Below are 13,931 nucleotides of genomic sequence, written 5' to 3'. Positions count from 1 at the left end.
GTGGGATATACAGAATAAAAAATGGGGTACCCACATCATTGGGGCATGCCTGGAGCGAGTGCTCAGTCAGGGACAAGGACCCTGGCTGGTAAAGGGCATACACACAGCCACATTTTTTTTCTCGTTTTTCATTTTTTAGATTTTTTTCATTTTTGTTTCTCATTTTTTTTCTATTTTTTCTCTTTTTTTCTATTTTTTTTTTCCTCATTTTCTTATCCTCATTTTTTTTATTTTCTCGTTTCTTTTTCACTTTTTTTTCTCTGTATTTTTGTTTTCTTTCCATTTCTTTTTTTTCTCGTTTTTAATTTTTAAGATTATTTTTTCATTTTTTTTCTATTTTTCTTCGTTTTATTTTTGTTTTTTTTTCTCATTTTATTCTCTTTTTTTTCATTTTTTTTATTTTCTCGTTTTTTTCATGCTTTCTTTTTTTTTTTTTTTCTCGTTTTTTGTTTCTTGTTTTATTCTCTCTTTTTTTTTTAAATCTCTTTCTATTTTTCCCTTATATGCAGGTCAGACCGGCTGCTAATCAGCACCCTCAGCCAGTGGCTTCTCGTTTATTTTTCTCTTTTTTTTACTCTTTCATTTTTCTCTAATTTTTTCTCTTTTTTTCTTCTCATTTTTTCTTTTTTGTTGTTTTTCCTTGTTTTTTTTTTCTTTTTTTTCTCATTTTTTTTTCATTACTTCTCAAATTTTTTCTCTTTTTTTAAATTTTTTTCATTTTTTTCGATTTTTTTTAACATTTTTATTTTTTAAGATATTTTCTTGTTTTTTTTCCTATTTTTTTCTTGTTTTTTTTTTTTTTAAAGATATTTTTCTCTTTTTTTTTCTCTCATTTTTTGTTCTAGGTTTTTTTTCTTATTTTTTTTCCCCCTCATTTTTTTCTTCTCATTTATTTTTCTCATTTTCTTCATTCTGAACCATAATGTAAAAAATGTATATTGGTCCCGGGGATGTACAGTATTTAGTTGGTCAATGTAGACATGAGTAGTGAGACCTTCTCATGCAGGCACCACATTGGTCACAATGCTGGCCGTACTGTATTCCTAGAGGTCTTGCCAACAGAATCTTAGAACTTTAAGAACGAGTCATTTTGACAGAGAATTGACTACGTTGCAAAAATGCAGATTTTATTGTTAACAAAATGTAGCTGACATGAAACTTCTCAGTTTTGCTCTTTAAGCTATTTTGAGGTCACAATCTGCTCATTAGGGAGTTTTTTTATTATTTGTTTTCGTCTAGAGCTTTGTATTTGTGTTTTTCATATTTTGTATTTGTTGTGTGCTGCTGTCTTTGACTTTTTTATTAGATTTTTTTTACAGTTTTTTTTTTTTTAATTTGTGTGATAAAAAAAAGGAAAACAAAAATTAGGAGGAACAATTTTCTGGCACTGGAACAAGTCCTGGTGAGGAATTAAAGGGAGCTTCTGTGAGCCTCGGGAGCCATTTAAAACCCATTGTAGTAAAAATGACCTGATTTTCAGCTTCTGCATTTACCAAAATTGTGAAGTTTTACCAAATCCACCTTATTTTAACTGAAATTTTTACTGACATTTTAGGTAAAACTAACTCTTTTCACTTCTTAATTCTTATTTGCCTTCTTTGCCACTCCAATACCTAACAGGCAACGTAAAAAAAAAAACCCCCGCCAATTCCTGTTATGAAGACTTTCCTCCATTCCTCTCCCAATGTAGTGCTGTGTAACAGTTGCCGAATATTGGTCCTGTCTTCTGTAAACTGGGGTGGTGGGGCCTTAGTCCTGTGAAAGCAATGACCCCAAGACCCAGCCCCAAAACCTATATAAGGCATTTCCTTATGGCTATTCTCATTGTATGGGGGATCTGGGAACATCTGTTCTCATGTCCTGGGCTGGGCTTTCTGAAGGAGCGGGAGAGGCCCATGGAACCACCATGGATCACTTTTACTTAACAGACAACCACAGGCTGAATAAAAAGACAATAAAATCATGGCTGCAACTGCAGCCTTGCACTTGTTTCAACCACATAAAGTCCAGGATGTCTAAAAAAAAAAACTTAATGTAAAGTGGTTAAAAAAGGCATCAGTAAGCTTGAGAAAGGTAAGTACTAGTAGCAAACAGATGCATCGTTTAGGAAAACCTGTTACTTTAAAAGTCGAGAATGCCAGAGCCGGACTTTAAACTATAAATACTTTGTTGATTAAACGTATGCAGCTTTCACAGAGATCAACGCGTTTTGGCTGAAAAGCTCATAGCTCCTGATTAAGGCTTTCAAGATGAAACACTTTAGTGGTCTTGTCTCTGGTAAATGCTGCAGACTGTCCATTTCACCTTAAAAAGCCTTAATCATGAGCTATTAGCTAAACTGAGATAAGCCGAGATCTGGATGATCACGGCTTGTCTCAGAGCATTGCCGGTTTAAATTACTGAAAAGAGTAGTGGAGAACATATTCTTCTCTTCTCATCTCAGTACACAAACAGCTTGCATTCACTGCAACAGAAACGGCCAGTTTAGTAACACATGATGTTACCTTATCACTGTGCTTCTCTTTGAAGATCTCCTCTTTCTGCTTCTCCAGCTCAGAGGTGGAGAATCAGGGGGAGAAGCTGTGTGATTAGAGGAAGAAGACTTCTTTCCTCCTATATATCAGCACCAGTGGGTTCAAAATGAATGTATATATTGTATGTATGTATGTGTGTTTGTGGGTGTATGTATGTGTGTGTGTGTATATATATATATATATATATATATATATATATATATATATATATATATATATATACCCATATCTATATCTATATATATATATATATATATATATATATATATATATATATATATATAGTTTGTATATATATATACTGGTGTATGTGTGTGTGTATGTATATATATATATATATATATTGTGTGTACTGGTGTGTGTATATATATATATATTGTGACAGGAAGTCAGGTAAATCTGTGGATGATGTCACAGACAGGAGATACATTTCCACCTGGTTTAGAAAATTCACCAATTACTATAGGGTGTCGGCTGCAGAGGTGTAAGGACGTTAATTGCCTCATCCTGAACAGCTGATGTCTTTCAACGTCCTCTGGCTACCTCTGCAGCCGACACCCTATAGTAATTGGTGAATTTTCTAAACCAGGTGGAAATGTATCTCCTGTCTGTGACAACATCCACAGATTTACCTGACTTCCTGTCACATAATATATATATATATATATATATATATATATATATATATATATATATATATATATATATATATGTATATGTATACTGTATGTACTGGTGTGTGTATGTATGTATGTATGTATGTATATAGATCGCCGCCATTACTAGTTAAAAAAAAAACAATAAAAATGACATACTGTAAATCTTTCCTGTAGTTAGTAAACGCAATAACTTTTGCGCAAACCAATCAAAATCTGCTTATTGCGATTTTTTTTACCAAAAATATGTAGCAGAAAACAAATTGGCCTAAAATGTTAAAAAAATTTGACTTTTACATTTTTTTTTTGAGAATTTCATATAAAAAATGTGAAAAATATAGTTATTTTTTCAAAATTGTCGCTCTTTTTTTTTATAGTGCAAAAAGTAAAAATCGCACAGGTGATCAAATACCACCAAAAGAAAGCTCTGTTTGTGGGAAAAAAAGGACGTCAATTTCATTTGGGTACACGACCGCGCAATTGTCCGTTAAAGTCACGCAGTGCCGAATCGCAAAATAGGCCCTGGTCTTTGAGCAGCCAAATCCTCCGGGGCTTAAGTGGTTAGGTATAGCAGATAAACGCTCATTAATCATCAACCAGGAGAGTTTAGCTCTGAGCAGTTCAAAGGGTATGGTGGCCGATCTCCAAGACGGCGCAATTACGATCCTGGCCGCCACTAATATAAATCTGATAAGCAATTAAGCCCCCTTGGGGTCCTCAGTTACCATTTCTCCCAGCAGCGCGTGTCGCGGGGACTTCCGCTGATTTTTTAATTTTTTTTTTTTATAGTTGCAGGTACTCCTTATTGGGCGTTTATTAGACACTCTGTGTCTCCCTTGCCTTCCATTGTAACTAACTGAGCACAGATCATATTTGAATAGCGCCATCATCCCTGGCTACAGTAGGACAGCTTTGATCCTGGAAGTGATGTAACCACTTCTCCTTAGGTGGACGTCATATCAGTGGTGTATTTTGGTTTTGTGCTGCCCTAGGCAAGACTAAAGTGGGGCGCCACCCCTCCCCCTCTTATGTAAATTTGCCCCACCCCTTTTTATTTTAACAGATATGACTCCCTCTAAAATGAAAGGACTGCAAATGCCAACATGAACCCCTGAGATCTCACGAGAGGGGGGGTGAGAGGGGGTGGGGGTGAGAGAGAGGGGGGAGGAGGTTGAGAGGGGGGGGGAGAGAGAGAGGGGAGGGGGGAAGGAGAGAGAGAGAGAGGGGAGGGGGAGAGAGAGGGGAGGGAGAGGAGGGAGAGAGAGGGGGGGGGAAGGAGAGAGAGAGGGGAGGGGGGAAGGAGAGAGAGAGGAGAGGGGGAGGAGGGAGAGAGAGGGGAGGGGGGAAGGAGATAGAGAGGGGAGGGGGAGGAGGGAGATAGAGGGGAAGGGGGAGAAGAGAGAGAGATGGGAGGAGATAGAGAGGGGGGGAGAGGGGGGGAAGAGGGGAGGGGGAGGGAGAGAGAGGGGAGGGGGAGGAGAGAGGGGAGGATGAGGAGAGAGAGAGATGGGAGGGGGGAGAGGGGAGAGGGGAAAGGGGAGGAGAGAGAGAGGGGGAGGAGAAAGAGAGAGGTGAGGGGGGAAGGAGAGAGAGAGAATGAGGGGAGGGGGAGGAGAGAGAATGAGAAAGAGAGAGAGAGGGAGGGAGAGGGGGAGGAGAAAGAGAGAGGGGACGGGGGAAGGAGAGAGAATGAGAAAGAGAGAGAGAGAGAGAGAGAGAAAGAGGGAGGGAGAGAGAGAAGGAAGTCAAATACTCCTTCACTTTGAATTATGGCCAGGGAGTCATGGACATTATGTCACTGGTTGCTAGATGCCAGGCGGCTCTAGCAACCAGTGGCCAATAGAGTCTCAGGGGGAGACAGGGGGGCTTTTTTGATGCCCCCTCTGCAAAATGCCACCCTAGGCCTGGGCCTTGTTGGCCTAGGCCAAAATACAGCACTGAGTTATATGACATCCTGGACTTTAAGTGGTTAAATCTGAATGATGCCTGAATCTGCTACACATGTGGGATATCGCTGCGAACGTCAAAAAGAGAGAGATAATTCTAGTGCAAGAACTCCTCTGTAACTCTAAACTGGTGAACTGTAAAAATTTTTAAAGCGTAGCCTATGGCGATTTGAAAGTACTGAAGTTTGGCGCCATTCCACGAGCGTACGCAATTTTAAAGCGTGACATGTTAGGTATCTTTTTACTCAGTGTAACATCATTTTTCACATTATACAAAGAAATTGGGCTAAATTTAGTGTTTTTTTTTATAATTTATGAAAATGGTTTTTTTTATTATAAAAATTGCGTTTGAAAAATTGCAACGCAAAAAGCGTGTGACATAAAGAATTGCAATGACCACCATTTTATTCCCTAGGGCATTGATGGCGAACCTTGGCACCCCAGATGTTTTGGAACTACATTTCCCATGATGCTCCACTACATTGCAGAGTGCATGAGCATCATGGGAAATGTAGTTCCAAAACATCTGGGGTGCCAAGGTTCCCCTTCACTGGCCTAGGGTCTCTGCTAAAAAAGCATCTATAATGTTTGGGGGTTCTGAGTAATTTTTTAGCAAATAATTATGATTTTTACATGTAGGAGAGGAATGCCAGATCTGGCTTGGGCTGGAAGTGGGTAATACTCATGGCTTCTGGGGCCATTAGTCCTGGGAGGGATTGGGGAATTGATGCTCACCTGAGTTCCTTTTTCCCAGAGGAATGGGAGAGCCTGTGAGAAGCCATGGGTGCTGCTGGTGAGGATGTACTTTGAGAACCCCTTAAAAGTGATAATGTGGCTGCCCAAATCATATTTATTAGAAGCAAGGTCATGGATCCAAACTCCTTCTGACACGTTTCATCCTATAAGACATCATCAGGGGCGTGGCAAGTGGTCTCTGTTCCCTTTTTTGGTACACCTAACCTGTGGAGAGACACTCTCGGAAGGGGACAACAAAATTGAATTGTATGTGGACAATCTATGCTGAACAGGAGTATTGCTGCTGTGTGTTTTAGACCATCTATGATATAGTGGTCCACTCCCAGGGGTAAAAGCATTACAGTATATCTCACAAAAGTGAGTACACCCCTCACATTTTGACCCCCCACCCCTTCAACCTCTGCAGCAATGCTGGCAGCACTCATACATTTATTTCCCAAAGACAACCTCTGGATATGACGCTGAGCACGTGCACTCAACTCCTTTAGTCGACCCTAGCGAGGCCTGTTCTGAGTGGAATCTGGCCTGGTAAACCGCTGTATGGTCTTGGCCACCGTGCTGCAGCTCAGTTTCAGGGTCTTGGCAATATTCTTATAGCCTAGGTCATCTTTATGTAGCGCAAGCAACAATTCTTTTTGTTCCGATCAGATTTTTCGATGTTCCGATTTTTTGCCACGAGGTGCCATGTTGAACTTCCAGTGACCAGTATGAGAGAGCGATAACACCAAATTTAACACACCTGCTCCCCATTCACACCTGAGACCTTGTAACACTAACGAGTCACATGACACCGGGGAGGGAAAATGGCTAATTGGGACATTATCACTTAGGGGTGTACTCGCTTTTGTTTCCAGCGGTTTAGACATTAATGGCTGTGTGTTGAGTTATTTTGAGGGGGCAGCAAATTTACACTGTCAGGGCTCTTTCACACGGGCGATCCGATCAGATCCACCTGTCAGTTTTTTAGGCGGATCTGATCGGATCCTCCATGCAGCTCTATGGGGCAGCGGGGTGTCAGCGGAGACACCTCCGCTGACACCCGCTGCCATCCGTATCCGATCCTGTCCGTGAAATCTGGACGGATGGAAACCCTATTTTTCCATCCGTTCAGTAATTGGATCGGATCGGATCGGATGAGAGCGGACAGGCGGTCCGCTCTCATCCGATCCCCCATAGAGGGCAGCGGGGGCTGAGACACCTCCCTCTCCGCTCTGCAAGCGGAGACGGAGCTGTCATCCGCCGGCTCAGCGGGGATCGCGGATCGTGTGAAAGAGGCCTTATACAAGCTGTACACTTACTACTTTACATTGTAGCAAAGTGTCATTTCTTCAGTGTTGTCACATGAAAAGATAGAATTAAATAGTTACAAAAATGTGAGGGGTGTACTCACTTTTGTGAGATACTGTAGCTCTTCTAATTGGCTGTTTGTGCTGCTTCTCCCTCTCTTAGTCTGAGCTCTGCTCTGTAAGAGGCTGATACCAGGTCACAAATAGTTACTGGAATACGACTTTAACCTTTTTTTTTTTTTTTTTTTTAATTTACCACAAAGAAATTCAAAGACTGCAGGAAGCACGTTCTTTATTACAGGAAATTGACCTGATTTTTATTTTTTTTAATCAAGCTAATCACGGTATTGGAGTTGGCTACATTCCGCTTTTGAAATGCATTTTTCATACTTGTTAGAATAAAATATAAACCCCTTGTCACAATAACAGGCGTCCACTAATTTTTTAGGACAGGCATTCCGAGGCGGCAGTTCTCTGAGGCAGTAAATTGGACAGACTCCGCCCTGCATTTGAACGGTATTTTTTATTGTACATGGAGGAGCTGCAAAAGAAGATACAAATATTATTTATGAGGATTGATATCATTAATATTATCATTTACCGAGTCTCCAAGCTGACACATGTGTAGACAAAGTCAGTGGCGGCTGGTGCTCCATGGGCCGGGATGGGGGGGGGTTTAAAGACGGACCACACCATACCCCCCCCCCCCCCTGGATCACACCAGCTCCAGTCCACACACCATACCCCCCCCCCCCACGGATCACAACAGCTCCAGCATGCACACCATACCCCCCCCCCCGGATCACACCAGCTCCAGTCCGCACACCATACCCCCCCCCCCCCGGATCACACCAGCTCCAGCCCGCACACCATACCCCCCCCCCCCACGGATCACACCAGCTCCAGCCTGCACACATACCCCCCCCCCACGGATCACACCAGCTCCAGCCTGCACACCATACCCCCCACGGATCACACCAGCTCCAGCCCGCACACCCATACCCCCCCCTGACCACACCACCTCCAGCCCGCACACCATACCCCCCCCCCGCATATCACACCAGCTCCAGCCCGCACACCATACCCCCCCTGACCACACCACCTCCAGCCCGCACACCATACCCCCCCGCATATCACACCAGCTCCAGCCCGCACACCATACCCCCCCCCCACGGATCACACCAGCTCCAGCCCGCACACCATACCCCCCCCACGGATCACACCAGCTCCAGGCCGCACACCATACCCCCCCCCCCCCGGATCACACAGCTCCAGCCCGCACACCATGCCTCCCCCCCACGGATCACACCAGCTCCAGCCCGCACACCATACCCCCCCCCCCCCCCACGGATCACACCAGCTCCAGCCTGCACACCATACCCCCCCACGGATCACACCAGCTCCAGCCCGCACACCATACCCCCCCACGGATCACACCAGCTCCAGCCCACACACCATACCCCCCCCCCTGATCACACAAGCTCCAGCCCGCACACTATACCGCCCCGGATCACACCAGCTCCAGGCCGCACACCATGCCTCCCCCCCACAGATCACACCAGCTCCAGCCCGCACGCCATACCCCCCCCCCCGATCTCACAAGCTCCAGCCCACACACCATATCCCCCCCCGGATCACACCAGCTACAGCCCACACACCATACCCCCCCCCCCCCCGGAACACACCAGCTCCAGCCCGCACACCATACCCCCCCTGGATCACACCAGCTACAGCCCACAAACCATACCCCCCTGATCACACAAGCTCCAGCCTGCACACCATACCCCCCCCCCCCGATCACACCAGCTACAGCCCACACACCATACCCCCCCCCGATCACACCAGCTCCAGCCCGCACACCATACCCCACCATCACACAAGCTCCAGCCCACACACCATACCCCCCCCCCGGTCACCGACTCACTCACCCAGGAATGACATGTGGAGGGCAGACGGCAGCTTCCCCTCAGTCTCCTCCATGGGTTGGGCTTCCCCTGCGTCTCCTCCTCTTCCTTCGCCAATGGGATTACTTCTCCTTTCGGCCAATCAGGAAACGGGTCTCAGGACCCGCTTCCTGATTGGCCAGGAGGAGAATCTGTGTGGTCATTGGGGAATATTCATTCGCTATTGAAAAAAAGGGGGGTTTCCGAGCGCTTGTGGGTTTGCTCTAAATCAATAGTGTAAATTAATAAATAAGTAAATACATTAATAAATAAATAAAACCGTGCAAGTTTATCCCAATTCCCAATTTCAATTTTAAAGGCACTACACCTCATTCATTCGCTATTGTCACACAACTGGGTGCGCCCCGAGCCCGCCCTAAAACTATTGGAGCCTCTGGCTCTAATCAGGTGCTTAAAAAAAATTAAATAAATAAAACCCCATTGGAATCCATGCGTCCGGCGCCCTGCATGTAGATTAGGGGGCGAATGCATGGATATGGGGGGGGCGTCCTCAATGGACGGGCCGCCGCCGCAGCAGTGGAAACGTTTAACTGACATCTTTTATTAGCACGCTGATGAAGGGAAAAGGAGGTGCCAGGGAAGGCAAAAATCAAATCAGATTAATCTTTAGCTTTTTACTTACATGGTGGCTCCGGGTAAAACGTCTGGCATTCAGATCCTTCTGGAATAAAAACAGATTGATTACACGTCTCAATATAAATAAATGTATATTTCCCGGTCAGCAGGAAGCATCTTAAAATGTGGATATAATATGCAAGTATTAGTGTGCACAAAAAAATAAAATAAAAATAAAATAAAAAGGAGGTGAAAGCCAAAATATGACCCTCGGTGAAATGTTAAACTCATAGTGTATATTATGTAGCCAATTAACTGAACTTAACCTATCTGTATCATTACTCCCATACACTCCTTCACATCATTACAGTTCCCGGGACAAGGACATCCAGCGCCCAGGGCCAAGCTGCCAGATCGTGCCCCTTCCTCCTTCCGTTCATGGTGTGCAAGATGAGGGAATCCAACATGAGGGCATCCAAGATGAGGGCATCCTATGCCCAGCAGTCACTCATTTGTCAAAATCACTGCCACTGTCAGCCTTTTAACAGAATGAATAAAATAAAAAAAATAAAAATAATAATATATCTATATCTATCTATTTATCTATCTATCTATCTATCTATCTATCTATCTATCTATCTATCTATCTATCTATCTATCTATCTATCTATCTATCTATCTATCTATCTATCTATCTATCTATATATATATATATATATATATATATAAAATAATAAAAGTGATCTTCTAGCAAAAAAAAAGTAGATCGTTTTCATGTAGGAGAGAAGTGTCAGAATTGGCCTGGTTGGCAAGTGGTTAATGATTTTATATATATATATATATATGCATAATATATGTGTGTGTGTGTATATATATATATATATATATATATATATATATATATATATATATATATATACATATATTATGGGTGTATATGCAAGTGGTTAATGATTTTATATATATATATATATATATATATATATATATATATATATATATATATATATATATATATGTATATATATATATATGTATGTATATATATATATATATATATATATATATATATATAGATAGATAGATAGATAGATAGAAAGATAGATAGATAGATAGATAGATAGATAGATAGATAGATAGATAGATAGATAGATAGATAGATAGATAGATAGATAGATAGATAGATAGATAGATAGATAGATAGATAGAAGATAGATAGATAGATAGATAGATAGATAGATAGATAGATAGATAGATAGATAGATAGATAGATAGATAGATAGATAGATTATATATATATATATCATGGGTGTATATATATATATATATATATATATATATATAAAGAAAAGTATGACATAAATTACCTAGTATGAAGAAGAACAGGAACAGAAGCAGAAAATTCATGTGAAACTTCATAGCTACTAATATCTGAAAAACAGAAACAAAATGAATAAATCAATCTTTTTTATATCTATATACTGTATACAATGTATCCAAAATGATGTATATGATAAATCAGGGTCCCCCCATAGCAGTGGCATGATCTGCTATAGATAAAAGTTTCACCCGAATATATGGTATACCATTTCACAGAAATTGTATTCTAAAGCTTTAAAAGCAAAAGCAAACATTTTATTATATTGCAGCTTACCAATTCTTAGATGTGACGGCTGCATTCGTTTTCTTTTTTTGGCTTCCTTCTGCTTATTTTCATCTGGTGATCCTGTCAGAAAGTCTGTTGCTTTTCAAAAGAACAAGCTCTCTTGCAGATGTAGCAGTCACAGGGCTGGGGCCATAGGCGTGCGCACAGGGTGTGCCGGGTGTGCCTGGGCACACCCTAATTACCTAGGGCATATTAGCATTATCGCTCTGTTTGCCAGTGAGGAGATGGGAAAGATCTCCCTCGGACCTGCTCTGCCATAAGAGAAGTGCCACACACTTCTATTTCACTTTGCCAGCAGGGAGAGTAATGTATCGGGACCATGTACATGTAGGCAAACACATGCACGTGTATTTAAACTTTGGGGTGCACACCCTAATGCAATAGGCTGCGCACACCTATGGATGGGGCAAACCATTAACCAGGGACAGGGGTGCTTACAATGTTCAGCTTTTATTTATTTATGTAAAATTTTTATCCCAAAAGCAAAAAAAAAAAAAAAACTGTTTGCTTGGCTTTAATTTGTCTGTGTATCTAAATCTGCTAGACCATCTAACACTCCCCTCCCCCCAGACTGACAAAGGTGCCTCCTGTGCTCCTTCAGTCAGAGTAGGGGGCGCTCTTATACAGGAGATGTGTTACTGGCCAGATCAACAGATAAAAACAGAGAGAAAAAAAACCTAAAAAAAAAAAATGACTGCAGTACCCACATCTAATGATTGGTAGGCTGCAATATATTCCTTTTTTGGTTTTGGGTTTCGTACCGCTTTTAGGAGGGACTTCGGTCTCACCATTTTTAACCACTTGCCGACCAGCCACCGCCTATATAAACACCCTCCTAGGCTCACATTTAACACTTTGATCGCCCACAAGGTTAACCCCTTCCCTACCATTGTCATTATTACAGTAACAGTGCATATTTTTAGCATTGATTACTGTAGTAATGTCACCGGTCCCCCCAAAAGTGTCAAAAATGTCAGTTAGGGGTCCGATCTGTCCGCCGCAATGTCGCAGTCCCGCTAAAAATTGCAGATTGCCGCTATAACTAGTAAAAAAAAAACAATAAAAATGACATAAATCTTTCCCCTAGTTTGTAGACGGGATAACTTTTGCGCAAACCAATCAAAATAAGCTTACTGCGATTTTTTTTTTTTACAAAAAATGTAGCAGAAAACAAATTGGCCTAAAATGTTAAAAAATTCAGATTTTTTATTTTTTTGTGGGGAATGTTATATAGCAGAATGTGAAAAATATTGTTGTTTTTTTTTTTTTTTTTTCAGAATTGTCGCTCTTTACTTTATTACTAGTAAAAAAAAAAATTGAAATTACATAAATCTTCCCCCTAGTTTGTAGACGCCAAAACTTTTGCGCAGACCAATCAAAATACGCTCATTTGGATTTTTTTTTTGCCAAAAATATGTAGCAGAATACAAATTGGCCTAAAAGAATAAAAACATTTTATTTATTTTTTTTTTTTTATTGGGAATGTTATATAGCAGAAAGTAAAAAAATATTGTTTTTTTATTTCCAGAATTGTCGCTCTTTTTTTTTTTTATAGAGCAAAAAATAAAAATCGCACAGGTGATCAAATACCACCAAAAGAAAGCTCTATTTGTGGGAAAAAAGGACATTAATTTATTTAGGTACATCATTGCACGACCGCACAATTGTCCGTTAAAGTAACGCAGTGCTGAATCGCAAAACATGGCCTGGTCATTAAGGGGTAAATCCTTCTGGTCTAGAAGAGGTTAACAACTGATAATATTTACAGTTTTTTTTTTTTTGATTTACATTTCAGCTGTCAGTGGGGAAATCCTATGGACAGCTGAAAGAATTGGTTTCAGGTATCGGAGCATTTGCACGAGTACCGATACTCGTGAAAATGCTTAGTATTAGCACTGATACCGGTATCGGCGCAACCATAGTTTTTATGCAGAAGTGAGCCTGATTTCTCCAGCTTTAGTTAATAAACCGGGCTCTTGTCTCTAGGAAATTGTACAGAACTCAGTATTTTGATATTTACCCAAAATTGTGGGAAAAATACCAAAAAATTTCCCCTCACTTCACAGAAAGGAAAATACAGAGAGTGAAAAACAGGAAACAAATAATGAACACCATATAAATAAAAAGATGAACACACATAAAAAAAAAACAATAAATTAAATAAACTAAACTTCTCTTACTGCATCCTATAAATAAAAAAGAAAAGAAAAGGAAAAAAAAAAAAGAAAAATAATAAATATTTTTTTTATTAAGGAAACTGAGATTTTCCACTTTGTCGAAATTTCCCCAATCATAAAATCATTCATTTTGCAGGGAAATTAATTTCACCATACTACATCGTTATTACCTTGTCCTCCTTTAATTTATGGTTGAACTTTCACTGGAACATACAAAGTAAAAAAAAAAAAAAAAAAAAAAAAAAAAAAGAAGGGCAATAGGAGAGATACAGCTCCAATTAAACAAAAAAATGTCAATATTTTAAACAGAAAGAGGGAGATAAAAAAAGAGACATGGTGCAAATAAATAAACAAATAAATAAATAAAATAAAGTGGTTCAATGTAATCTTA

The 13,931-nt window shown here is 40.8% G+C and overlaps 1 protein-coding gene across 1 annotated transcript in view; it reads right to left on the bottom strand.

Annotated features, from left to right (window-relative positions):
* LOC309569027 (uncharacterized protein) overlaps positions 1-13,931 on the bottom strand; it is a gene marked incomplete at its 5' end in the record, with an annotated part of 66,422 nt that overhangs the window by 43,136 nt on the left and 9,355 nt on the right. The window contains 2 exons of the mRNA XM_082274788.1: positions 9,765-9,874; positions 11,065-11,128. Coding sequence (XP_082130914.1) covers positions 9,765-9,874; positions 11,065-11,128 — 174 coding nt within the window. The remainder of the gene's footprint in view (positions 1-9,764; positions 9,875-11,064; positions 11,129-13,931) is intronic.

The sequence above is a fragment of the Pelophylax lessonae genome (genome assembly GCF_965119305.1).
Source record: "Pelophylax lessonae genome assembly, chromosome: 12".
Classification (NCBI taxonomy): Eukaryota; Metazoa; Chordata; class Amphibia; order Anura; family Ranidae; genus Pelophylax; species Pelophylax lessonae.
This window is presented reverse-complemented; position numbering and strand designations above follow the sequence as displayed.